General features: G+C 38.3%; 1 protein-coding gene across 4 annotated transcripts in view; it reads left to right on the top strand.

The window, feature by feature from the left end:
* Window positions 1-27,977, top strand: part of OSBPL5 (oxysterol binding protein like 5) — a 160,801-nt gene that overhangs the window by 106,140 nt on the left and 26,684 nt on the right. For all 4 annotated transcript variants that reach the window (XM_087950890.1, XM_026668300.2, XM_026668299.2 and 1 more), the window contains exons 4-7: window positions 4,204-4,284; window positions 6,437-6,538; window positions 7,623-7,826; window positions 19,582-19,666. In XM_087950890.1, the coding sequence (XP_087807016.1) occupies window positions 4,204-4,284; window positions 6,437-6,538; window positions 7,623-7,826; window positions 19,582-19,666 (472 nt within the window). The remainder of the gene's footprint in view (window positions 1-4,203; window positions 4,285-6,436; window positions 6,539-7,622; window positions 7,827-19,581; window positions 19,667-27,977) is intronic.

Below are 27,977 nucleotides of genomic sequence, written 5' to 3'. Positions count from 1 at the left end.
ATCTGTATTAGAGACCTTACCTCCTTCTCTAGTAGCTTTCATAGAAGCTTCATCTGCAGAAACCAGCAGGCGGCATTCTGTATCATTCCATTATTAAAATCTGTGCCTGTTGTTTTTCTGCATATCAAACAACTACTAAAGCCATAGTAAGAACCTAAGACTGTCCTCTACTTTAGACACACCAAGGCCAAAACTTTGATCCAGACTAAAACTAACACATCCCTTGATTGGTAGATTTCCATTTCTTTTTTCCATTCAGTCGGGAAATTAAGCAGCAATTGTTTCCTTTTTTGTAAGCATATATTTTGACTAAAGGTGAAAATGAGGGTGGAAAAAGAGAGACAGTTTTACCATTCTTCTGTCACTTGAGCCAAAAAGCAAACAAGACAGAACTCTTCCAACCCTAATATCTTAAACACTCCCCCCCAAAGAGATAGCTAGCATTTTATTTCATTTTTATGTATTTTATTTATATCCTGCCTATATCCTACCGCTTGTGCAGTGGTGCAAGTGATTAGAATGCAGTTCTGCAGGCTGCTTTTTCTGACTGCCGGCAATTTGGCAGTTCGATCCTGACTGGCTCAAGATTGACTCAGCCTTCCATCCTTCCGAGGTCAGTAAAATGAGAACCCAGATTGTTGGGGACAATATGCTGACACTGTAAATCGCTTAGAGGAGGCTATAAAAGCACTGTGAAGTGGTAATATAAGTCTAAGTGCTATTGCTATTGCTATTATTATTTTTATAAGTAACTCAAGACAGAGAATGTACCTAATATTTGATTGCTCTGTTTTTGAACCTTGAAAAGAAAAGTCCCGGCCTCACCACATTAGGCAGACTTGCCATCCAGTATGAAATGACAATCAAAGGCAAAGAACAGGGGAAGCATTCCAGCCACAGCATAAACCAACCAAAAGCATCTGTGAAATGCAACAAAGTGCTTCGTGGGCTGGATTGCTCTGCTTGTGGGAGCAGAGGTGGAAAAGCACTATTTCTGACACAAAAGACAAAGGAATTGGAAATTGTCTGCCTTCCTGGCAGGCTAGCTGGGCTGAGAATTATGTCATTCAGTCCTGTTCATCCGAAACAATAGATGACTTATTTCCATGCTAGGGTAAAGTATGGATCAGCCCAAACTTCCTGTATACCTAATGAATGGAATTTCCATTATGGGAATCAAAGGCTGAAGCAAATGGCTATAGCATGTTGTCATCTCACTAAAGAAATGGCAACTGTTTATATAGCTTTTCTGAAAATTGATGCCTGACAAACTCCAGAGGAACATTTTTTTTATAGAGGTGAGAATTCATATAAGTCCTGGGTGGGTGATTGGTTGGTTGGTCGATGGATCGATTGATTATGACAGCAAGTTGTACTGATGTAATGGTAATTTGGTAAATCTGCAGCCCGCATTCCATTAGGTTGATATTTCCACAATAAAACAGGGAGAAATAACAATAATTGACTGTGCCACTGAAGTATCTAGTCCCTGTTGGCCATAGAAAACTTGTCATGCTTAATAGTTGAATGGAAGGGACAGTCCGACCATGGGCCAATTGGAGCATGGCCAGCTGATTTCTGACTTCCAAAGACAATTCTATTCAATTTAAAGTGACTTCATAGGAGGCCTTCTGCTGGCATAAGATAGGAAACTAGTTTTATGCAGGAACACTTTAATCTGACTTCAGCCTCCCTCAGCAGTGAGAAACTTGAGAAACTGTTAAATGGAGCATCTTCATGCATTGTAGGGGAAAAATGGTTAATTGTCAGTGGTTAATTGGCCCTTGTCTATTTTGAAGAGCACTGGAGGAACGAAAATCTCTTTGCCTTCACAACCAGCGTTTTCACTTAAGTTGCCAAGTGAGTGGTCTGGCCTTAGTCTAAAAATGGGAGTCAGAATATATTGATTACTGTAGCTGTTCACCTTCTTTGCCAGCATTGTTGGAGAGGAGAGCAGAGCTAGACAATCTGGACCAAAATGACCTTGCAGTTGTGCCTCTTTCCTGAATAAATTGTGGGAACAGAATGCAAATAACAACAACTGCAGCTCAGCATGAATATTGATATGTGTTTATATTTATGAGTTAATAGTACCTGTGCACTGCATTGCCCCCAATATCTGCTATCAAGCCGAGTCAGATGTTGTTGGCAACTTATTCTGCTAATAGAGAATCTAGGCAAGCATGATTTTAAGAACAAAATGTTTATCATCTCTCCCCATGTCTGTTTTTTAGAGTCCAAACATAGGAACATTAGTGGTTATCAAAGCATGATTATCTTTGCTATTTTTGTGCTGTATAAATAATGTGTATGTAAATCTTTGGCCTGGATTTTCTTTCCATTGAACTGCTTCTATCTAAAAGTAAATATTGTTATTGCCTTGCTGTTATCTCCATTTATTTCTAAAGGTGACTTTCAAATGTAATGTCAATCCACAATAGCTTTAAGCAGGCCAGATCACTTGCAGATTTCAGAGGCGTTATTAGAAAATAAAAATAGTAGATAGCTTAAGTCCAATGCTGTGTTTGGAAATGTGTTTCCTTTTCCCCCCACATCAAAGGTAAAATGAGGTACTATTGAGAAGGAATGTTAAATAGGTTTGTTATAACCTTAAGATAACATTATTCATCAAAATACAGGTAGTCCTCGACTTACAACAGTTCACTTAATGAACATTCAAAGTTACAACAGCACTGAAAAAAGTGACTTATTTTTCACAGTTACGACCTATGTAGCAGCCCCATGAACAAGTAATCAAAATTTAGATGCTTAGCAACTGGTTCATACTTATGACCACTGCTGTGTCCCAAGGTCATGTGATGATCTTTTGACAAGAAAAATCAATGGGGAAGCCAGATTCACTTAACCGTGTTACTAACTTATCAACTGCAGTGATTCACGTAATAACTGTGGCGAGAAAAGTCATAAAATGGGGCAAAACTCACTTAACAAATATCTCACTTAACAACATAAATGTTGGGCTCAATTGTGATTATAAGTCAAGGCCTATCTGTCATATTTAGAATAGAATATAATTCTTTATTGGCCAAGAGTGATTGGACGCACAAGGAATTTGTCTTGGTGCAAATGTTCTCAGTATACATAACATTTATACATATTTTGGATATTTATTGGAGCCCTGAGAGCAATTGTCCCCCCAAAAGTTAGTCTGCTCTATTATATTGGAGATATGTACTATTATGGCATGCTAACACTATATTGGAGGTATGTACTATTATGGCAACATTAAACCAAAGTTATATTTGTGGTGTTTCTGTATTGGTTGATACTGTGAATCAGTTTTTAGTAATACGACTTAAATATATTAATGTGCTATTAACAAATTGGGATCTATTTATAAAAAGTGTGGCAATGTCACTCCTTGAGCATTGCAAAATAGATTGTTATGTGTTCTTGGAAAAAGACTTGTGTTCCAGATACCAAAGCTAGATTTCATGAAAATATATACAGTACAGTCTCGATCAGTGCAATAGAAAGAATGAACAATATAATTTCATGTGGTTACAATTTGTTCCTTAAAAACTATATTGTAATAATTTGTCTGTATGTGTGCAAAGGTATGCAAATTGTATACCTTTGAATTCCCCCCCCCCCGACATTTCTAACAATTTGGTTTTTGTTGTACTAGTGTTCCCTCCTCTCCCCATGGTGGAAGCATAGGGTGAGGAGGGGAGAACATTTACGTGGACAGGTAATCCTTGACTTACAACTGTAATTGAGCCTGGCAATTATAGCCATTAGTCATAACAGTCGTACATATGGTCACATGACTTTAGGTGTGGCGTTGTAACTTCAGAACTGGGTCATAAGTAGCTTTTGCGGGCTCTGTTTTATTTTGACTGGTGACTAAGTGACCAGTTATAAGTTGATGTATTAAATCATCAGTAATCATCATCATTATCATCATGCATTGAGGGACAGGATGGCAGTCGTGGCAGGGAATAAACTTACCCATTTAACATCTGGTAAATGAGGCTTTTGTGACATCCACATCCATCTACAGTGAATATTTTCTAAATAGGAAGCTCTTTCCCATGGTAGCCATTTCACAGTGCCCATATTCTCTCAGTCTTTCAATATTACAAATGTTCCTACCAACCCATTTAATTCATTATCATAAAAAAGCTCTTTTCTAAAATGATTTCATATTTATCTAATTCCTGTTTTTTCTTCTTTTGATAGACTGAGCACAAATTTTGCAATGGGTCTGATAAGGAGTGTGTATCTCCTACTGGAAGAAATGACAAGAAGGAAACATTAAAGGTAGTTGGAAGAAGATTAAGCTGCAGCCTTTGTTCCACATTGATTGACGGATGGATGGATGGATGGATGGATGGATGGATGGATGGATGGATGGGCAGGCAGGCAGGCAGGCAGGCAGGCAGGCAGGCAGGCAGGCAGGATGACAAATGGACCACTCTTCAGTTGCCATAGGCAAACAAATATACATTATGTTACTATATACACCATGCAGAAAACAGTATGCAAAATAGCCTTGTCAGCTAACGTCTTCTAATCTCTGAAATTGCCTTGCATTTATTATTCTCAAATTTTCATAATTGTGATTTGTTTATTTATTTGATTCCAATTTGGATTCTGCATGTTTTAGACCTTGCTATATATCCCCAAAATGAGTTTAAATAGTTTTGTATAGCAGATTGTCTTGTTCACTAGATTAATGAATCCAGTCTTTACAGTCTACAGGAACTTAAGGTGCTTTTTATATCCGTATTATCTGAGTGGGAAATTTCAGGAATTGAATTTAAGATCTCTTGTAAATGTTAAGCTATAACTTCTAGCATCGCTAATCTTTGGTCCCACTGCTAGGTTAATGGGACTTATAGTTTCACAATATCTGGAAGGCCAATATTTCCTGTCACCACCAAGCCATAGTTCCTTAATTTTTCAATTATTGTTGCAGCCATGTGCACACACTATTGTATATGGCTCTACAGAATTCTTTCAGAATATCAATATGAGAGCAGGTGTTTTTGTTACTAAAACTATTTGCATAATGTACACAATAAAGCTATTTGCAGGGTCATGAACCTTGTTTGATAGTATGCCCATATTTTTATGTATGCCATGATGACAGTTGTAGCTATTGTCTAAACATCTATTAATTTTGACTGGTGGATCCAATATTTACATAATTCAACCTCCAGATTTCTGGTAGATTCTTCAAATTTAAAACATTTATTTTCAAAACTATTTCTTAATAATGAAAATTTATCATATTCTTCTCCTGAAGACACAGGGTAGCATATGTACTCCTGTTTACTTTTCCCCTAATTCTGTGAGGATTTGTTAGGCTGTATGAATGAGCAACAGGCAACAGTTGTTCTTTTATTTATTTATTTATTTATTTGATTTGCCAATTGTTTACAAGATAATAAGTATAAGTGTATACATAGTTGTGAATACATGAAATGGGTACATATAAGAAAAATAAAAGAAGAATAAGAGAAACAATAGGACAGGGACGGTAGGCACGTTGGTGCACTTATGCACGCCCCCTACAGACCTCTTAGGAAAGGGGTGAGGTCAATAGTAGACAGTCTAAGGTTAAAGTTTTTGGGGTTTGGGGAAGAAACTACAGAGTCGGGTAGAGTATTCCAGACATTGACCACTCTATTGCTGAAATCGTATTTCCTGCAATCAAGTTTGGTGCGGTTAACTTTGAGTTTGTATCTATTGTGTGCTCTTGTGTTGTTATGGTTGAAGCTGAAGTATTCATTGACAGGTAGGACATTGCAATGTATGATTTTATATACCATGCTTAAATCAGACCGAAGACGGCGTAATTCAAGGTTTTCTAGTTCTAGAATTTCAAGTCTGGTGGCATAAGGTATTCTACAACGAGTAGAGGAGTGGAGAACTCTTCTTGTGAAATATTTCTGGACTTTCTCAATTGTGCTAATATCAGATACGTAATGTGGGTTCCAGACTGATGAACTGTATTCGAGTATTGGTCTAGCAAATGTTTTGTATGCTCTGGTTAGTAGTGTGATATTACCAGAGAAAAAGCTACGTAGGATTAGGTTAAGAACTCTTAATGCCTTTTTGGCTATGTAGTTGCAGTGGGCTCTAGCACTTAGATCATTAGAGGTGAGTATTCCAAGGGCCTTTACAGAACTTGGGTCATCAACAAGATCTTGACTATTCAGCTTGTATTTTATTTTCTGATTTTTTTTGCCAATATGTAAGACAGAGCATTTATTTGTTGAGATTTGAAGTTGCCATTTGTTTGACCATTCTGATACATAGTCAAGATCTTTTTGGAATAGCTACACAACTGTAAAGTTTTAAAGGGGGGACATAGCCTATCTTCTTTGTTTTGTCTGCCTTCTTGCGAGTAGTAGAAAAACAGAGAAAATGTGTTCCTAACTGGTATTTTATCTCTATAATATAATAGGTCCAGAAAAAAAACTACAGGCAGGAGAAGAAAAAAGCCACCAAGCAGCTCTTTAGTGCTTTAAAAGATCCCCGTGTGGTCATTATGGCAGATTGGTTGAAGGTAATTTGATGCAAAATGCCATTTTAATAATATGTAGCTAAGGAATTTGAACAGTTTTTAGAATTATACATTATAATTCAGCCACTGCTTTCTACGCAAAATTTATTTACTGCTTTAAAACAGCCCTCTTGGGAAACAAGCAATATATTTGAAGTCGTAACCAAGATAGAGGTCATGTCCAAGGTTTTTTTTGTGGCAAAACGGGAGATGATGCACAGTTTAAAAGAAGGAAGAATATTATCAGTGGGACTGATAGCATCCTTGAATTGTTTAACAAAGATCACCCTTGCTTTTGCATGATTTACAGCTATTATTCCCATCTTTTCCTTTAAAAAAATACAATTTGTTTGGTTGTACCTAAATGCCATTCCAATCATTAGTAAACTCTGAGCAGTTTACACTTCTATCATACACACACAACATAAATAACAAAAATAGCCAACAGTATCTACCTGAGACCCAGTTTGGTATAGTGTTAAGGCACCAATTTAGAAACTTGAAGACTGTATTTGAGTGTCATCCTAGGCACAAACCCAGCTGGGTGACCTTGGGCCAGTCCCTGTCTCTCAGCCCTAGGAAGCAAGCAATGGCAAATCACTTCTGAAGAAGCTTGCCAAGAAAATGACATGGACTTGTCCAGGCAGTCCCCAAGAGCCAAGAATAACTCAAAGGCACAAATACAGAGATTCATTTAGGCCAGAAGTGAGAGACAGTACGAATTCAAGGGAGCACTTCTTGTTTAAACGTGACTGTGATTTGGGCTTGAGGATAAACACTTGAATCTAAGAGCAAAGGGGAAAATTCTTCATTAACTTTTTAAGAGATAACCTCTCCAATTTCTTCTCAGAAAGTTTAACTGGAAGTTTGGTTTAAACCTCAAAATATTTAATGTAGCTGAGCTAAATAAGACACTTGGAATAACTGAAAGCTGTTTATTGGTTTAGACCAGGGCTGTCAAACTTGCAGCCCGTGGGCCGGATGTGTCGCGCACTGGCCACATCCATGCCTAGTTTGATGCCACCATGAAGACGCAAGTTTGACACCCCTGGTTTAGAATATATTTCTTCCTATTCTTGTTCTCCAGATACGTGGCACTCTGAAGAGCTGGACTAAATTGTGGTGCGTACTAAAACCTGGAGTACTCCTAATCTATAAAACTCCAAAGACTGGACAGTGGGTGGGCACCATTTTGCTTCATTCCTGTGAGCTCATTGAGAGACCCTCCAAAAAAGATGGCTTCTGTTTCAAACTTTTCCATCCTTTGGACCAGTCCATTTGGGCTGTAAAGGTAAGAAGAATGCTAATCTGAACAGATTGTATCAGGCTTCCTTGCAGGAAACAAGAAGAGCTCCACCAACATGCACAAACATTACTGAGGGCTATTGAGGTTTCAATCATCTTTGGGTATAGCAACCAGCTTGTTTAATGAGCCAATCCTGCGAGGTGTAGTATATATGTGCCCCACTAATAATAAGGTAAGATAAGCTTTATTGTCACTTTTTTTTCTGTGAATACACTAGCACACATTAAAAAATGAAATTCTGATGTCAGCTCTCTAAAGAAAATAAGTTGAAATGTCAAAAGTTCACCCAAGCTAAAAGCACTATCCGGGATGGAATACTTTAACCAGGTTTCAATGATGCAATGATGACACAGCAATTTCTCTGAAACAGTTTGTTATTAGCTCTAGCTTCGTGTAATCAATTTGTGACTTTGTTGTGAGTTTTCATCATCTATCGTGTATATTGTACTTCAACATCCTATATATTGCAAAAATTGCATTATTGAGAATTTGGCAGCTAACTAAATTTTTAAAGAAATAGCTTGAGGTTTTAAATTTTACATTCACAATTTGAACAAAATTGCCTCTGTAAATATATTTCTTGCCAGTCCTTATTTAGTTTAATCAAAGACTATTTTCTTTCAATTGTTTTTCAAAGGTGAGACTTTCAGTGACATTTACTAGGTAGAATATTATGTTCTTACACTTATTTTGTTGTGCCATGCCCAGCAGGTGTGCAAAGGTCGTTCATTGCATGATTCTCCTTTCAGCAGTTTGCAACCTCCCCAGATTTGACTTAAATCCAAGGAAATAAATCATGTGGTAACTTCTCACATTAGGTGTTTACAATTGTAAAAGTATAAACATCCAGCTCCAGGGTTATAGAACAATGTGTACCAGAAAACAATAATGCCAGCAGTAGTTTTCTCCAATAACAAAGACAAAAAATATCAGTGGAGTATCGTAGAATTTATCAGAAGAACACAGAAAAACTGAAACCTCTTTCACAGTGGAAAACTTTGGGAATCTTCCAAAGCAGTTTTCAGCTCAGCATTACTTCTTTTAGAGGATTTCCACACGAGAATTCTAAGTCCGTTGGAAACAGTTCTGGACCTCTGGGATACCAGAGTAGTCAAATTATGTCTGCCTCAGTACATTTGAAAGCATAGTAAATGTGGGTATTTTTTTCCTATTGTGATTCTGTGGAGTTTTTGTGTGATCCATTTGCCTATTTACAGGGTTCTTGCCTCATCAAACCTTCTGGCTGCTGGGACCAAGGATCTGATATTAAATTAATTGTAAGGAGTATAAAATAATAGATATCTCTGAGTGAGACATGTAGAAGATGAGGCATAAAAAGAACACCTTAAAGATATATAAATGTGTTGGGTGGAGGGTGAATATGACCTCTTTTAGTGTTGGAACCAAAAAGTAGAGAAATATAGAAGAAACTAGTGTGTCAAGTAGTTTAACAGCTAGTGTATAAAATCTGATTAATTTAATAAGAATTAATTTAATACAGTCGAATACAAAATAATGGTCCCTGCTCCACATTAAAAAAAAAATCTGTCTTGTCCATTCATATGATATTTTGGGGCTTGAAAAACTGAGCTGATTAAGATTTGATTGAGCTTCTGTTTCAGAGGAAATGATGAAGTGACTTCTGGATTTTCTTACTCCTGCCTCTAGAACAGGGCTGTCAAACTCAATTTCATTGAGGGCTGCACCAGGGTTATGTGTGACCTCGGGGAAATGTGTGGCCAGGTTGAGCTCCATTTTAACTGGCAGAGGCTGCAGAAGGCTGTCGCAGCCGAAAACGGAGCTGGGGGGGTACGTGTGGCCCCCCGAGCTCCATTTTTGCTGGCAGAGGCACCATGGGCTGGTCTTTCACTGTTTCCAGGACAGCCCCATGGGCCAGATCTAAGCAGTTCATGGGCCGGATCTGGCCTGCAGGACTTGAGTTTGACGCTCCTGCTCTAGAATCAGAACACTTTGCACCTTCATTGCCCATCTCAATCTATGCTCATTCACAGTCACAGGAATTCTGTCACAAAAGAAGATACAGTGAGGAAATAAGGAAAATGGAGTCAGGGCTCTCCTGTTGATCAGCTTCCTTGTTCATTGAAATCACAGGAGGTAGCCATGAGGGCACTTGTAGTGGCACACAAGTTCAATAGAAGCTACAAGGAATTTGACAGCTGGCTGTGGAAGAGTGCCTTGTGCATTGGAGTGGGGAGTTTCCCAAGTTCCTTGTATAAAGTTCCTTGTGTAAAGATAGGGAAGACAGGGCAGGTAGCATTGGGTGACTTCACACTAAATTATAATAGATTTTGGTTGATGTTCATATCCAGATATTGTGATTGGTAGATGCAGCTAATAAAGTATAATGTGCATTCCCAATCAGTTGCGGCTTATGGAACAAACCATGATTAAGCAAATTATGATTAACATAGTATGTAGATATATAGGCCAACACAGTCTGTACTGAAATGTAGAGAAAAACCATGGATATTTATCAGCAGAAAACAAACAACAATGGAAGTCCTGTAAGGAACTGAACATTTCACCACAATAGTACTATTTATATGAATGCAGTCAGGTTTTATAGGGTAAAATCCCACGCTAAGCAATTAGAAATTAGAAAGCTAAGCTTTCTGCAGGCTGTGGAAACATTCCCAGCCCCTAGTGATTCTCTGAAACAGTTTCTTCAGCAGAAATGCCACATTGGATTTCACCCCTGATCCATAACTTGAGCATTTTAGGTAGTCTCTTGTTTTTATCGGAACTTAACATGACATTTCTCTCTCCCCCCTCCCCCCTGATTCAGTCAGTCTTGTCTAATAGAAAGCCATCTCCGTTACAGTAATACCTTTGACATTATGCAGGCCTTTCTGCACAATAAAGAGATTATTGCCCAATGGCCTGTGCTACTTCTATTTATATATAGGCAAGAAATGAAATACCCTAGGATGCAAGTAAATATGATTTGTGTCCAGGTTGTGATTAATGAGAGTGGCCTTGCCAGCTCTGGGGAGGTGTGGAAATTAATACGTGCCTTACTCTTCCAGAGGAGTGTCCCTGAAGCACACACACTTGTATGGGGGCACATTGATAAAATTAACAACTCAGCAGGCTGGCAGCAGAGACCCTGTGAGGAGGATTTTCACTTTAGATTAATGTGGCGCTGCTCATTCAGGCTCCAGAAGCTTTTTGTGAACAGGAAATCTTTGCCTTCATAGCACTGTACAGTTTCTCACTGGAGATCTGTCAGGATGGAATATTAGCCCTCCGGATGAAATTCTGCTGACTGACCTGCCCCCTCCTGCCCCTCCCAAATAGTATCTTTTATATCAAAAATATTGTTAGGAAATGAACTTCATTGGTAAATTTTAACTCTTAGATTAAAATGAAAATCATACTGTTCCCGTTCCTGTAGGACAGTTTTGTCAAACTTGTGGCCCACGGGCCGAATGCGTCACACACTGGCCACGCCCATGCTCGGTTTGGCGAAGGGAGAAAAAATCGTGACACGTGATGTGACAATGCCGTGACAACACAAGTTTGACACCCCTGATGTAGGAGTATTAAATTCTAAAATGCCACTGTTCTCAAATGGTTGCTGTGTTTTTCTTCCAAACTACTAGGTACCATCTCAGGTAGGGAGAATGAGAACTGTGCATATTTGAACTGCTGTATAGATTGAGACTCCCTGAGTGTCATGTTAAGCTATTGGTTAGTATTTGGATGATCACTGACAACGATGGACCAACTCATTAACTTTATAAGGATCTTGGTAATGCCACTCCCTGCATTTGTGTACAAGTAATTTTCACTTAACGACTCTAACTGAAACTGGCAACTCTGTGACTAAGTGAGGCAGTCATTAAGTGAAACATCATATAACTACTCCACTTAGTGATGGCATTTGCAATTGCTTTTGTTGATTGAATCCCATGTAGTCGTCAGGTGAGGACCTATCTGGATCCAGGCCATTTTTGGAAAAAGTTATCGGTCTGCTTCACCTCAACTCTCCTTATCTACTTTCCTTTCCTCCATCACTGCCTTTTTGACTGCTGGTGTACTCGCTGATGCCAGCTGCCCCTGCAACCGAGCCCTGCCCACAGCTGCTGTGCCTGCCATACAATACACTAGTATTGTACTAGCCACGGCCTACTTTTACCCCAGGTTGTCTCTCAGGTACCATCTGGGGCTTCTCTTGTGTATCCTGCCCAGGACCTCCACTTTCATAAGAAGGACCTGACTGGTGTATATAAGAAGGTCCCAACTGTGCTGACATGAAAGAAGTCTGTGGCTGGTATAGTAGTGGCGTGAAATGTGACGGGCACTGCAGTGGTGATGGATAGGGCCAGGGGCTGGTGGCCACTGGCAACAGTAGGAAGGCCAGTGGCCAAAAGTCAGTCATGTTACCCGATTATTATTATTGTTATTGTTGCTTTGGTTATTATTATTTTTTTGAAAGAAACAATCACACTGATGTCACAACAGAGGATGTGGCTGTCTGCAAGTAGGCCCCTAATTTTGTTCACATAACTGCAGTGGTGCTACAATGGCTTGAATTTTTAAGGACTAATCTTAAGTCCTTTTTTGGGGCACTGTTGAACGTTGACCCATCACTGAATGAATGGATGTTAAGGAAGGAGTAATTTGAGGAGGAAGCTCTTAATATTACTCCAGTCTCCCTTCATTTTTGTTATCCTCAAAGCTTTTGCTAATTATATCATTTCACTGATTGTATAAATCATTTTAAAACTCATTTGGTTCATTTTGGTAGCGTATTTTGCTTGAATTGCTTTTTGTTTTCAAAAGTGTTTTATTTTTAAAAGAAGTTGGAAGGCCCAACCTAGTCACAAACTCTTATATGTTATTCCTGTGTTGATTCCATTTGTTGAGGTATTCCCCGTTAGGAGAATGAGTGCACTCAGGGAAACGTAGTGAGAGTGATGTTGAATAACACATAACCAGCATACAGATACACTGAATAGTAAAATGTAGGTTTTACTTCCAGTAAATGGGTAAACAAAGTCCAACAAACAATCCATACATGGTTAAAGCAGTTAGTATCAGTCCAGGGATAATCCAAAAACTAAGTCAAGTATCATAAACAAAGTTCAGTAAACGGAGTTTGCTAACAGTTGCAAGACTCACAGCAATCCAAGCAGAACGACGATCAGGCAATACGGCAAAACAGGAAATGCAAGGAGAGACAAACAAGGTTTCTGGCTCCATCTTATGGCCGTTGGAGGAACCTCAGCCAATCACACTTACAGCATTCTCTTAAAGATACAGTATTAAATTACTATCCTGGTTTATATATTTCCAACCCAACTGTTAGGTGACTATCATTCCTAACACCATTCACATAGAGAGCAAGGGATGCTCAGAAGGGCACTCTTATTTTTTCACATCAGAAGGGATGTGTAAGAGAGGGAAACTGAATGTAGACTTTACCTGCTTTCCATGGGAATCCAGAAACTAAGCAACACCATTAGAGAACTATTCTTCTACTTTAAGGTTTCCAGTGGGAAAGACTTCGCCCAAGGTGTTTCTCAAGCTCAGCAACTAACTCGTAAGATGCATGGACTTCAGTTCCCAAGTTTCCCCAGCCATGCATGTATTCTGGGAGTGGAAGTCTGCACGTCTGGTCTAAAACGATTGTTTTGCAGCAGTTGGTAGAGCTGGGCTTGGAGAAAGGTACACGAGGAGCTGAAGCAGGTTCAGAAGATTCAGCTCCTTCCATGGGTCCCTTTACATTAGGGATGGTCCTGCTCTTTTGTATCTGAATGACATGCAGTCAAATGTAGTTTTTCCCATCCAGCTTTAATCCTTCCGATTCAAAGCATAGGTCTATAGTTTATAAATTATCTACATGAACAGGGATTTTGTATTCTCTTTCCTGCAGATCCAACAACTATTACTGTATTTACATTTGTACTTCTGTTTTCCTTTAAGGAAATTTTATATTTTTATATGAATTGATTGATGGAATGATTTATTTGCTATATATAGACACCTTTGCAAAACAATTCAGGGCAGCATACAATTAAAAATAACCCCACCACTCCCCAAAACCAAACTATCATGAAATAGAGTAACATACTTTAACCTGTCATGTGATTTTGTAAGAGAGGCTAAATTGGAGAGATAGTGACTGAACTTGCAAATTGCACTATCAATATTGAGTAAACCACAGTTTTTAGACTTCCACATGCTAAACTATGAATTGTAGTTTGCAAACCACATTGGCAAAGTTTACTTAAGCAAAGCATTGTATACATACAGTTTGAGTTACATAAACCTGTGTGGCAATGGGATAGTTTGAGCCAGGCTTTATTAGTCCAAATCCCAATCAAATGAAGAGCTTGATTTTGCAGTTTGTGGATGGAATGGAGAGGTACCAAATATGGTAATATAGAACAGGGGTCTCCAACCTTAGCAACTTGAAGACTTGTGGACTTCAACTCCCAGAGTTCCTCAGCCAGCTTTACTTGGTGGAGAAATGATCCAAATAGCTGAAGCTGTATATTTTCTGACCTATTTTTTGATGACTTAATGACATTTCTGGCAGAGAGTGAGTGCAGTGTATTTGTCCTCCACAGCCAAGGCCGGGCAGGTGTGTGCGCGCATGCTGTCTTTTACTGTATGATTTTGTGAAAGAAACTAAAGCTATCTCTATGGTAACATAAGAGATAATTTGAGCAAGAGTTGCGAAGTTCATCCCTCAACGGTACAGTGGCTTGTAATGCTACTGCTGACATTAATAAGATATGACAGCTTGCCTTGTGATTTTCCTCTTTCCCTAGTTATAATGTAGGAGCTGAGTGTAGGAAACATTCAGTGATTTCTTAATACGATTTTTTTAAAAGGAATGTGGCAGGGGAAGAATGATGCTGACATTTTAAAAATGAGATCAATAAAGGCTTGAAGTCACTTCTGTGTAGGCAATAGTTAGAATGAATTTATCTGCTAAATGCATGAACAATCAAGTACAATGAGCTATTGTAGATGTCTAACTTATTCAGCTCCTTGAAGAACCTAGGTATAAGTACTATTGAATTCAGTGGAATTTTCTTGGAATTAAAAATGAGTAATCTGAAGTGTTCCTGTTGTTATAGAGAACAATTCTCTCATTCCTTATCTTTGATAGTGGCTGGTGATGATTGATGTCATTTGGAGTATAAAATGCCAGGGAAGCACTAGATTAACTGCCCTATTATATCCCAGTTCCACCATGAAATTGCTAGCAACATTCCAGCTGTAGTAATTGAGTAAGGATTTGGCTAATGTACTGTATGTGAGTTCTTTTTTTAATATTGTAAAGGCAGGAATGTCTAGTCCAATGCAGGTAGCCAAGACCAAAGAAGGTGAGGCAAGAATAGATTCTTGTAAGGAAGTTTTAATGCTAATTTTGGGTAAATACAGAATTTTAGAAACTGTAAGAGGAATTTCCCACCTCGCTTTATAGAGAGTTAATTAAGGGAGAAGCTCAGTGAGTGATCTGAACACTTTTCTCCAGATTTCTTGGCACCTAGAGTAAGTTGACAGCCAAGGGATGACTCACCCTCTCTCTTGATTGTTGAGTGTCTACTCTCTCTTCCATTCCTTTCCCAGCTTCTCTCCACAGTCTCTCACTGGGAGAAATACCAAGTACTGTATAATGATTTATGAAATTAAGAAAATTTGCCTTGAAGGATGGTTAAAGGGAAAGTAGTAGAATGGACTATTGGCTTCCCTAAGTTAAAATTGCTCGCTTGCTTGCACGGAACCCTATACATAGGCAAATAACAAAATTACATTTCTGTTATATGCCATAAACACAAGATGTTGCTTTCCACAAAAATGAATGAGAGAGTACAGCATTGTTTCCTGAACTTGGAAGTTAGAGAGAGAAATTCCAAATAAATCTAGTGCTAACAGTAAAAAGACAATGAGTTGACGATTTTAAACTCAGATTCAAGATTATGCATAACAGCAAGGAGGAGTCTTTTTAGATAAAGTCTATAGATTATCACCCGGCATTAAACCCCAGGGATGGTGCACATGATGAATGACAGTTCTTACTGTCTTCTACCATTGGTCATATTGGCTGCCTGTCATGAGTTCAGCCACCTTTGGAAGGGTGCATATATTAATCCTTGCTTTAAAGAAAATATTAAGAGCCATTGCTCTTAATATAACCTTTGGGATTAAAGCATAGATTTGCTGCATTCATATATCACAGTAAACCTCAGTGTAATCAAAGAACTGGTTTGGTGTGGTGTTGGATTAAAAGTGCAACTGGCTGACTTTGAGTGGCACTTTATCAGCCAACCTACTTCACATTGTTTCAGGGAAAATAGAAGGAGGGAACATATGCTGCCTTGAATCATAGGAAATAGAAGTGAGATATAAATCTGTTTGGTTTAAATTTATTGCAGTTGTCTCTAAAATACCGTTGTATAAGACAGGAACTTTACATAGTGTTGAAATGAAGCCTGATGCTTATCTGGGTTTTTTTCTTCCTAGCCACTAGGTGAACCAAAATTTTTCAAACCATGTTAATGGGATTATGTGGGAATCCAAATGTTGCCATAATGAAACATTGTATGTTTACTGCTTGGTTGGCTTTCCTCTTTGGAGTGAATGATAAGCATGTTTTTCTATTATATGGTTTTTTTATTATATTGGGACTCTCATCAGCAAGTGGAAAAAAGAAGGGAATAAACAAACTTCTAGGGAAGATAAAAGATGGATCTGTAAAGGTATCCCTAGGTAAATTGGAAAAAAATAGTCACCTTCAAAATAAAAGCAATGCAGTTGTATTGCAAGTATGGCATACACTTACTTACTTTGATTAATAATTTCTAGTTGACTTCAGGCTGCCTGGACAGAGACAGCCAAAGGGCTGGATGTGGCCGAGGTGTGTGTGTTCTGACTTAGGCTTCCTTAGAAAACATAGAACACAATCTTAATCCTGGCAAAACCTGTTTTATTTCCACAACTGTGAATTACATTCATTCACAAGGCTTCACATACAGTCTTTCAGGGGAATGTTGATAAACACCCACCTTATCACACTTGGAATGCGGCCAGAGAACTAATTGCCAGATGCAGGGAAAAGCCAAACTTGACACAGAGTCAAACAGAATTTTTCAAAGCTTGTGTTCTGAGCAAACGAACTAATTGCTTCCTGCCTGTTTGCTCCTCTTTTATGTCCTATGGGAGGGGGCAATCATCTCCGAGGTGTGGCCTGAGTCGACCCTGCTTTCTCAATTGTTCTTGTCTCGCGGGCTGGGAACTGGTTCCATAAGCTCCCCCGCATCACTGCTGCCTGAGTCTGAAGGCAGCTGCTGACTGCCAGCCTACCCTGGCCCCATCTCTGCCCTTGATGCAGCGCCCTCCTTCAGATCTTCCTCAGCCTCCAGATCTGGCCCAGGTTCCTCCCCAATCTCCTTGCTACTGTCTGATTCTGCTGCCAGCTCCGTCAGCCGCCGGCAGGCCACAACAGTGTGTGTGTAAAATGCCCAGGTGATCTAGATCAGGGTAACTGATCTGTGGAGGTGTATCTTTCTCCTATACCCCAGTGAACAATGGTTGACTAGGCTGATCTGCCCCTCTTAGATTTTGGGGGGCTTAGAATAATGCTGCCATACAAACTCGTATATATAATACAGTCCTATATTGCATTTACCACAAGAAACATTTGGATGTGCTTGGAACAACTTGAAGCATATTTTGATGGACCGTTAGTCTGAAAAGGAAATTATTCATTAAAATCTCTATTATATTGAAACAGAACAAAAGAAGGTGGAATTTAAAACTGGCATGTACAGATAGTCCTCGACTTACAACAGTTCATTTAGTGACCATTCAAAATTACAATGGCACTGAAAAAAGTTTTTCACACTTATCACCATTTTAGCATGCCCATGGTCATGTGATTTACATTCAAATGTTTGACAACTGACTCACATTTATGACGGTTGGAATATCCCAGGATCATGTGGCCTTTTGCGATCTTCTGACAAGCAAAGTCAATGGGGAAGCCAGATTCACTTAATAACCATGTTACTAATTTAACAAATGCAATGATTCACTTAACAACTGTGGCAAGAACAATCATAAAATGGGGGCAAACTCACTTAACAAATGTTTCACTTAGCAACATAAATTTTGGGCTCAACTGTGGTCGTTACTCGGGGACTACCTGTAGTTTCAAAATGGGCAACTACATTCCAGCTCCAGCATTAGCATGGGTTTAAGATCTCCTCCAACCTAACTATATTCTCTCATGTTATAGAATAGAATAGAATAGAATAGAATAGAATAGAATAGAATAGAATAGAATAGAATTCAATACTTTATTGGCCAAGTGTGATTGGACACACAAGGAATTTGTCTTGGTGTAAATATTCTCAGTATACATAAAAGAAAAGATACATTATGTTACGTATCCTGTAAGGCTGATTTCAATTAATCTATCCATGAGGTGCCAGAAGAATGAGGAAAGTCTGGATCCTAAAGGGTTACCATGATAACTACTCAGTGCCCTTTTACATTATGAATAAACTAGAAATAACCAGTACAGCAGTTTTTATGAGTTCAAGTTATGATCAAATAAAAACATTAAGAGTCCTTCAAACTACTGCAGAGTTAATGGTTATACAGTCCTTTCTAGTCTTCAGAATCAAAGCTCTTAATGTTGAGTATTCTTCAGAAACTGATTCCAGTTATCAAGAGGAAATACTGCAAAAATAATTGGATACATTTCTTTGTTGCATAATTTTTCTGACCTCATCATATGGCTCCCATTATCTTCAACTGAATACTTTCATTGTTCATTGAGTAAATATTCCTAATTTTTTTTTAGGTGAGAAATGGGTCTAGTGACATGAGAGGTGTAGAATTGTTCTCTGCTCTTGGGCAATTGATTGCCCACATGCTGATCTATCTTGAAAAATCATAGGTATAAAAAGATAGAAAACACTTATAATGAGTGGTGTATACACAAAGATGCTGAGAACACAGCCTCCCACCTGCCTCTTTCTTGCATGTTTATTCATGTAATGTACACTTGTTTTCATGGTCGTTGGCCAGGGGTTGGGTACCCCTAGTCTAGGGCATTCTCCAATGTTTCAATCACAAGTCAGGTTTTAAGCCGCCCAGTTCATGATCACATGAAATTCATGTTCATACAAGATATGTGACTTGCACTGAAGAGGCTTTATGAATATCTGCTGCTATAGGTTTATGTGTTTTGCAAAAGGGAATGCGTTTTACACTTACAACTATTTTTAATCTTTGTATAGAGACATGAGCAGTTGATTCCATATTCTATTATATAGAAATAGTTAAATTTTGGCATATTGCCATGATATGAATATGTGCAAAGCAAGGATCTAATCCTCCTACCAAACATACTTTGCTGATAATTTTAACCTTAGTTAATTCAATTTTGTGATTGTTCTGATCATTTCCCATTAAGGTGTTAGTCACTGCTCCATTTTAAATATAATAGGCATGTCTGATGATATACTAATTATTGATTTTAAAAAATAGCAACCATGTTTCTCAGATGTCGGAATTTGTCTGCTTCAGTTATGTTAAACTTCTTGTTCCAGTTAACAGACAAAGGATGATCGTATAATTTTCACTTATTTGAAACTGAAAAAGAATAACATTGAACAGGCCAAGTAAAGAAGATAACATTGACATACACATTCATGGTAAAGAAAGTTTCTTTTCATTTCACAAATTGTTCCAGGGTCCAAAGGGAGAGAATGTAGGGTCAATCACTCAACCTCTTCCAAGCAGCTACTTGATCTTCAGGGCAGCTTCTGAATCAGACGGTGAGTTTTGTTCTTTCTTTGTTGCCTGATGTAATTTATCACCATCCCACAACCCAGGAAAGTTTTTGCAATTACATTGAAATCTCCAATATATTCAAGCAGTTGTAATTTTGAAAGATGAATAAATTACAACCTTGTTACAAGTAGGTTACACTGGGATGCAAAGGACTTGTTTTCATCTTCTAGGTTGCAACAGACACAAGCTTTGTGTTTTGTATTGAAAAATGGGTGAATGCAGCTGGAATGCATTTTCACTGTAAAGTACATCTAAAATAGGGAAAAGAATCAGCCACATTCTGTTACCATTTCCCACCCTTCATTCCACTTCACTGCCTGCCCATTGTAGAGAACAGAAAATGCTAGTGTTTGCTGTTGCCATAAATATCAGATTTTATGATTCCTTATTACAAAGGGAAAATTTACTAACCCACAACATATTATCTTTGTGCATGTCATGCAAACCATGATTCCTTTCTTTGCCTGTATAAGTTGTTGCAAAGGCAACAGTGAGTAAGAGCTTGGATCTACTCAAGTGTTTTTCCCAGTGTTATGATATTTATTTTGATTTTTGATACATTTTTAGCTAGTCAGCGTTGAAGTGACATATTCCCTACAATATATATTTTTCCTCTCTGCCTCTTTTTACCATTGTTATTCAGAGAGACCATGGTTTCATTGTACTGCTAAACAACAGGTGTTTCAAAATGCAAAGGAATGGAAGTTCAAGTATATGAAAGCATGCACTAATTGTTTTGGTTTTAAACTTGATTACTGTGTACAACCACAAACATTTAAAAAGGCTGAATTTGGAGCAAACAGCCACAGACAGGGCTATAAGATGGTCACAAACAGCTTCTATGTCTTGTACAATTAACAAATTTTATTTTAGTGTTTGATTTCTGTTCATGCATTAAATACAGTGGTTTACTTAATTTACTCTAGTTTGAGTGCCAATGAGCACAAACTGTGTTTTAAAAATTGTCCTTGCTGTGATTCACATGAAAGGAGATTTGATTGTAGAACCTGCTTTGGTCTACAACCTTTTTTGTTACATTTTTTAAAAAATAGTTTATATTATGAGTTCAAACAAAATATATTACAGTACTATATTCTGTTTGAATTGTTTAACATATGAAATATCTGTAAGTAAACTTAATTGTTCTTGCTGAAATATAATTTCATATTCAGTTATGGGTCTGATAAGTACATTTACAAGTGTATTTTTCTATAAACTAAAAATCATAAATTTGGAATGGTAACATATTTGCAAAGAGACTGTTATAATTAAAAGGCATATGTTAAATTTTTCATCAATGCTTTGAATCAAGCAGTGTTTTCTCCAGAAAATCAATAGGAGTTGGAGCCCAGTGATAGATGTAGACAGAATCAGGCAGGATCGTCTGTTCCTTCTCTTTTTGATAGTTTATTTTTTCCCCTTGATATACTGTAACTCTCTTTCTTCAACCAGACAGTCTTCTTTTATAGCGTGTGAATCAAGATCAGGTGATTTACTGTGAATTAAAGGATTCCACCCTTAGTCACTATTTTAAGTCAATTTGCAAATTCTTCTGAATTGGGACACTGAGCTCCCATTCTTTGGAAACCCTGAACTCCTAGAGGATTTTCTGAGACCTTGATTGATTAATTAGAGATGAAAATTGCCTTTTCAGTGTAGCAAAAATGAATACAAAATGTTTGGGGATAAACAGGGTTTTCAGACTTCTTGTTTTTTTTAGTTACTACCCTAAATTTTGTGAGGAAAACTTTACTGAATACTTTTCTACTGGTGCTTTAAATTCTGTTTTCTTTCTCTTCCCAAGACAGCTACAAGGCATAATTAATTTTGGAAAGTAGTAGTGCACAAAATGACAGGGTATTTCAAATATTGCTCCCAAGTCTGCCCATGGAAAAGAAATGAAAGCCAACCAGTCCCTCAGGTTTTTGGCGGCAATTGAGTAGCTCCAGTGGCTGCCTATCAATCTAAATCTTAAAAGCTATTACCTCCTTCAGGATCACTTTAACAGCCCTTCTGTTTTATTTTGAATTACAAATCAAGGTACTTCATATTTCTTGGTAATTCTGCCAAAGGAGACTAGATGCAGGTTTTTTTTTCCTAAGGACTTTTATACTAATGGCACCTTGGGGGGGAAAACTGAAATAATTAGTCATATAATTCTTTTTTGACGAAGGTAGATTGTGTTGACCTGTCTTAGTGCCAGTAGCCTAAAGGCTTCATCTTCATTTTTAGGAGTTGGATGTAATAAACAGTATGAAATTAAGAAGCAGCTGTTTTTTATTTATCTCCCAGTTGGACTGCCATGTCCTTGAAACTACCCCTCCCTAATAGAAACTGAATTTTTCTATGAAGAGGCAAATTGAGTGATATACAGTTATTTTCACATTTCTGTTTTGTCTTTCCTTCAGCCTAACAATTCACTTTTTAAAAACCACAGTTGCCAAAGGTTTGCTCCCTTGCTCTAAGCCACCAACTCTCTTTATCCCATAAGCATTTCATGTCATGTCTCATATGGCTTATCGTTACATTTCTCGATAGATGAGGCATCATGGAACTGCAGTCCAACAATATATAAATGACATTGTCTATTCAGATGTGAGATATGTCAAATGCGTAAAAGAGAGTAGGTTAAGACCAATTTGTACCACAATCCCATTCATTTTATTCCAAATTGATTTTCGGTAGAAATTGCTCTCAAGAAAGTAGTCATGGACATATGCTTGCAGCCTCCATTTGCTTTTATGATTCAGCAAATCAGTTGCCTTGGGTCTCTTAAATCACAGTGAAAACTGTATTGGAGAAAGAATTGTGAGATTGCTGAATTATAATTCTCGGCTGCATTAGTGTGGCCTGTCATGACCAAGTCTTCACTAGAGTAAGGCTGCTGTATCCTAGAACAGGGGTTCTCAACCACCGGGCCGCGGACCGGTCCCGGTCTGTGGAGCACTCTGTACCGGGCCGCAAATAAAAAAAAATATTAAAAAATGGCGGCTTTCTTCGCCTTCAGTGAATGCTGCTGGGATCGGGGATCAAGGACACAAATGAAAGAAGGGGAGGGAGGAAGCAACCGAAGCCTGTCCTGCTCTCTGGCTCAGCAGCTTCAGTTTCCTCCCGCCTCGTTCCTCTCTCAGTCACTCTCTCGCTGCTCCACCAGCCCAGGAAGAAACTGCTTCAAAGAAGCCGGGGGGAGGGTGGCTTTTCCTGTCGCCGCAGCTCCTCCGAAGCGCCCGTTTACCCCCACCCTGCCCACCCGTGCGCGCTTCAATTCAGTGCTCCGTTCTGCCTGCCTGCCCGTCTGGTTGTTTGGGAGCAGCTTCGGCTGAGAATAATAACTATTCGCCTCTTTTTATCAGGCCGAAGCTGCTCTGAAACGAAGAAGGCAGGCAAGCCAGGCAGAACGGAGCACTGTGGATTGAACCGCGCGTGGGCGGGCGGGGTGGGGTAAACGGGCGCTTCGGAGGAGCTGCGGCGACAGGAAAAGCCACACACACACACCCCGCTTCTTTGAAGCAGTTTCTTCCTGGGCTGGTGGAGCAGCAGAGAGCGACTGAGAGAGGAACGAGGCAGACACCTGAGGGAGGGAGGGAGACACCTGAGGGATGGGGCTGAGGGAGGCAGGGCCGAGGCGCTCCTGAACTTGGTGGTTTGCTGGCAGACGTTTTATTACCCGACTAGGTAACAACATCAGATGTTACCTAGTCAGGTAATGAAACGTCTGCAAGCAAACCACCAAACTCGGATTCTTCCCCGGTCCTTGAAAAAGTGTTTGTGCTTGAAACTGGTCCCTGGCACAAAAAGGTTGGGGACCACTGTCCTAGAAGATGACAGCAACAATCCATTTCCAAGACATGTTGCCAAGAAAACTACACAGACATGTCCATGATGTCACCGGGAGATATACTGAATATTAAGTAGGCTTTAGTTATACAATTATTTTTATGTTGGGTGTGCAAGAAAGACCCAATAGAATAGATCATCATCAGATCATCATCATCTGTCTCTGGAGGATTCTTCTTAATAGCAAATACAAGAAAATGGTATTTTGATAAATGGATATTTGTTATAATATTTATTTTCCATTTATCAAACAGCCAGATAAATGTGATAAGGCAGAAATAGATCTCAATAAAACAGAGTATACGGTATTTCTAAAGGATCCAGAAATTCTGTTTGATGTTCAGAGAAGTATTAGAGGTGTTAGTGCACACTTTTTGCTTTTCAGTGCATAGAAATTGCTTGGTTTTGCAGGAACCATAACAAATATTCTCTTTTTTTCAGCTGTAGTCTACAATTAAAACATGTTCTGTAAGCTTGTGCCTTCTTTATTTTTAAATGACTGGACCGTAGATTCACTTGTGTATTAACAGTGTCATTGTTTAATATGACATGTTACATTTCACCAGATTAACAGAAGCCAACTTTGCATATTGATTTTCATCCACTGGTACCGTTTGTGAAGTATCTGAAGCAAAAAGGCATTATGTTTTTAAGTCTCAAGTACAGATACTAAGACTTAAAAACACAGTACAACTCTCTCTCACAGATACTTAGAAAAAACATGGATACCACAGTTACTATTGTTAGTATACTAGTGAGTCTTACTGGATGGAAATACTGTGAATGACTTAATGGACTGAATGACAATGCTTAAACTCTAACTGGATTAAAAACTATTTAAACTACAAACAGTGTTTGTGTTCAGTGTGTGTATACTCTGGGGCCTTCCGCTCTCCTTTGGCTTCCTGGCTTGACTACTGCTGCAATACTCTTCTAGGGGTTAATCCCCAAACCCTAACATTGGTTATGGGCCCAGCAGCATAGTCTAACTAACCAGGATATAGCAGAGAGAGTTGGTGTGAGTTGCACATTACTGTAAAACAAACTGTTTTAATTAGTTTAAAATAGTCAAAATATCTGAAGAGTAATGGCACAAGTAAATTTGTCACAACTGTCCATGATATCCAGGCTGGATGGAACAAACTATGTTTCATGGTCAATGAAATGTAGTTTACTTCTACGCAGAGAAGGTTTGTGGGACATTATAGCAAACCCACCAGATGTGAGTAACTGGGATCCTGCTGATGATGATGATAAAGAAAAGTTACAAGACTTTAAACTGAAGAATGAGCAGGCTTTATGCATCATAGGACTGACTCTCTGTGATCAGCAGCTTGTCCATATTCGTGGAGAAGAAAATGCTGCAAACTGTGGGAGAACCTCAGGAAGATTTATGTTCGGGACAGTGTAGGAGCACATATAAATCTTACACGGAAGCTTTTTCAACGCATCTTCAGAGGAATGGAGATATGTTAGTTCATTTAAACTGTATGAAGAGCATTTTTCAAGAATTGCAAGAAAAAGAGCTTATATTTAATGAACTGCAACAAGTCTACATAATATTATCTTCATTAGATCAAAGCTATGATGACTATGTGACTTCGTTGGAAGTATTGCCAAAAGAAAGCCTCTCATTAACCGAGATTACAGGCAGGCTATTAGAAGAAGCCAGAAGAAGGCGTGAGCGTGACGAGCTGAGAGAAGATAAGAAAGAAGAGAAATTATCTTCAAAGCTTGAAAGAAACCAGCAAAGCAAAGTAAAGCACCCGGAAGAAGAGAATTTATCTTCAACGGCATACACAATTAAAAGTGTTTTAATTGTGGAGGCAGAGGACATTTGGCAAGATTCTGCAAAAAGAGAAAAAGCCAGAATGTAAAAAAGCCAAAGAAAGCATTTGAACTAGCCATGTTTAGCAACTCTGATGTGAAGAATAATTTATGGGTGGTTGACAGTGGCGCATCCCACTGCATCACAAGAGATAAGACAAAATTTATAAAAATGTCTACAAGCTCTCAACATATATCTCTTGCAATGGCTGGAACCTGAAAGCGAAAGGTCAAGGTTTTGCACGTTGTCCGTACATAAACCAGGATATAAAAATGTTGTATGTACCGCAACTAAAGTTTAATTTGCTTTCAGTAAGGGTATTAGATAAATTAGGTTATGTAATTACTTTTAAGGATAATAATTGCATAATTGAAAAAGATAACAAAAGGGTAACTGCAGCTTTAAATGGAACATTATATGTCTTAGATAATAGTAAGAAAGGGGAGGCTCAGACTGTATTTAATAATATAAAGCCTCATGAAGAATGTATCCATTTATTGCATAGGCGTTTGGGGCATGTAAATTTTAAAAATGCTAAAACGTACAGTTGAGTTATCTGAAGGAATAAGGTTAAAACCTTGTGATAAATATTTACGTTGTAATGTTTGCTGTGAAGATAAGAGCAAAGTATTGCCTGCAAATAGGCTAAATGGTTTCAAAACAAAAGAACCTTTAGAAGTAGTATTTGCAGACATAATAGGTCCAAAGAAACCCAGTATGGGGGTGCTAGATATATACTGAGCATTATGGACCATTATTCTAGATATGGGTTTTGCTATTTAATGAAAAGCAAAACTGAAACATATCAACATTTTTCAATTGGCTTAGGTTTGCTGAAAGAAAGTCTAAACGACAATTGATAACCCTGGTGACAGATAATGGCACGAATTTATTAATAACAAATTCCAGAACAGACTTAAGGTAGCTGGAATAGAGCATAAGAAGTCTGCTCCATACAGGCCAGAACATAATGCTTTATTGAAAGAAGAGGCCAAACACTACAGGCAATGGTTAGAACAATGTTAAATGATTCTGGGTTACCTGATTCTTTGTGGGGGAGGCTACAATGTGTGCTAATAACATATTGAACAACGTTGTTAATACAACAACAGGTGAAATTCCATTTACCAGGTGGCATGGCAGGAAACCTGATCTAAGTTACCTGCACACATTTGGTGCACCAGCATGGGTGCATATTCCTGCACAACTCAGAAAAAAAGGGCAACATAGAGCTAAAAGATTTTTCTTCGTTGGTTATCAGGCAAACCATAGGGCATATAGATTTTGGGAGAAAGGCACATCTAAAGTGTTATGTAGTGCTAGTGCCCAATTTCTAGAACATGAAGGATGGGAGAAATTAGAACAGGATGCCAATAAAGATGTAATTATTGAATCCTATAGAAATCCCATTAGTTATCCCTGTAATTTTAAAAATAAAGTAAAGAGACAAATACAGGATGAAATAGTGCCCATAAAGGAAGAAACAGATTCAATAGCTGAACAGGATGAGGAAGATGAACAGGTAGTAGTTCAACAAAGTCCTCCTGTAAGCCCTGTAATTCCCAGAAGAACTACACGTGTATCTAGACCGCCTGATAGGTACCAGGCTAACACAGTGTGCCAGATTAATCAAGTTCCTAATTCTGTTGAAGAAATTAAAAAGTATCCTAATAAGGAAAAGAAAGATGGTATGCAGCAATGAATAAGGAACTGAATTCATTAAGTGATATGAAGGTGTATGAAAATGCCAAATTACCTGTAGGAAAGAAATCCATTGGCTGCAAATGGATTTTAAGGTAAAAATAGATAAAGATGGTAATTTAATCCATAAGGCAAGGTTAGTAGCCCAAGGTTTTAGGCAGAATGCTAATGACTATGATGAGGTGTTTGCACCTAGTCTTAAGGCAGCAACCTTGAGAGCAGCTTTAGTGTGGGCAGCTAGTAAAACTATATAGTTAACCATCTAGATGTGGAAACTGCTTACTTGCACACCCATTAAAACATATTATTTATATGAAAAACCTGTTGGTATTAAAAGTGAAAATAAGGATAATAATGATTGTTGGTTGTTAAAGAAAAGCCTCTATGGTCTTAAACAATCAGGCTATGAATGGAACCAGTATATTGTAAAGGAACTAGACAATATAGGATTTAAAGCTGGTTTAGCCGATCCATGTCTGTTTAAGAGGGAGACAAATGGGAAAGTATCATTATTATTACTATTCACAGATGATATTGCTTTGATAACTGAAACTAATGATGAAGCAAATAAAATAATAGCATCATTAGGAAAGAGAATAAAGATCAAGCAATTAGGGGAGATAAAGAAGTATCTCGGTTTGAATATAAAGAAAACACGAAAGGTTTTAAGATATCTCAGGAAGATAAGATAAGCAAATTGCTAAAAGATTACAAGATGGAGCTTTGTAAGCCAGCTAAGACTCCAATGAGTCAGGAGTTTAGCAACACTGATGAACAAAGCCCTGAGTTTGATAAGGTGATTTATCAATCGTTAATTGGTAGTTTGAGTTATATTAGTAATTGGTCTAGACCAGATATTTCGTACTGCGTGAATCAGTTGGCTAGATTCAATTCTGCACCATGTGAAAGACACTGGATTGCAGCTAAGA

Source organism: Notechis scutatus, chromosome 1, assembly GCF_049901735.1.
Source record: "Notechis scutatus isolate UNSWTSFEM ecotype Mainland chromosome 1, rNotScu1.2, whole genome shotgun sequence".
Lineage (NCBI taxonomy): Eukaryota > Metazoa > Chordata > Lepidosauria > Squamata > Elapidae > Notechis > Notechis scutatus.
This window is presented reverse-complemented; position numbering and strand designations above follow the sequence as displayed.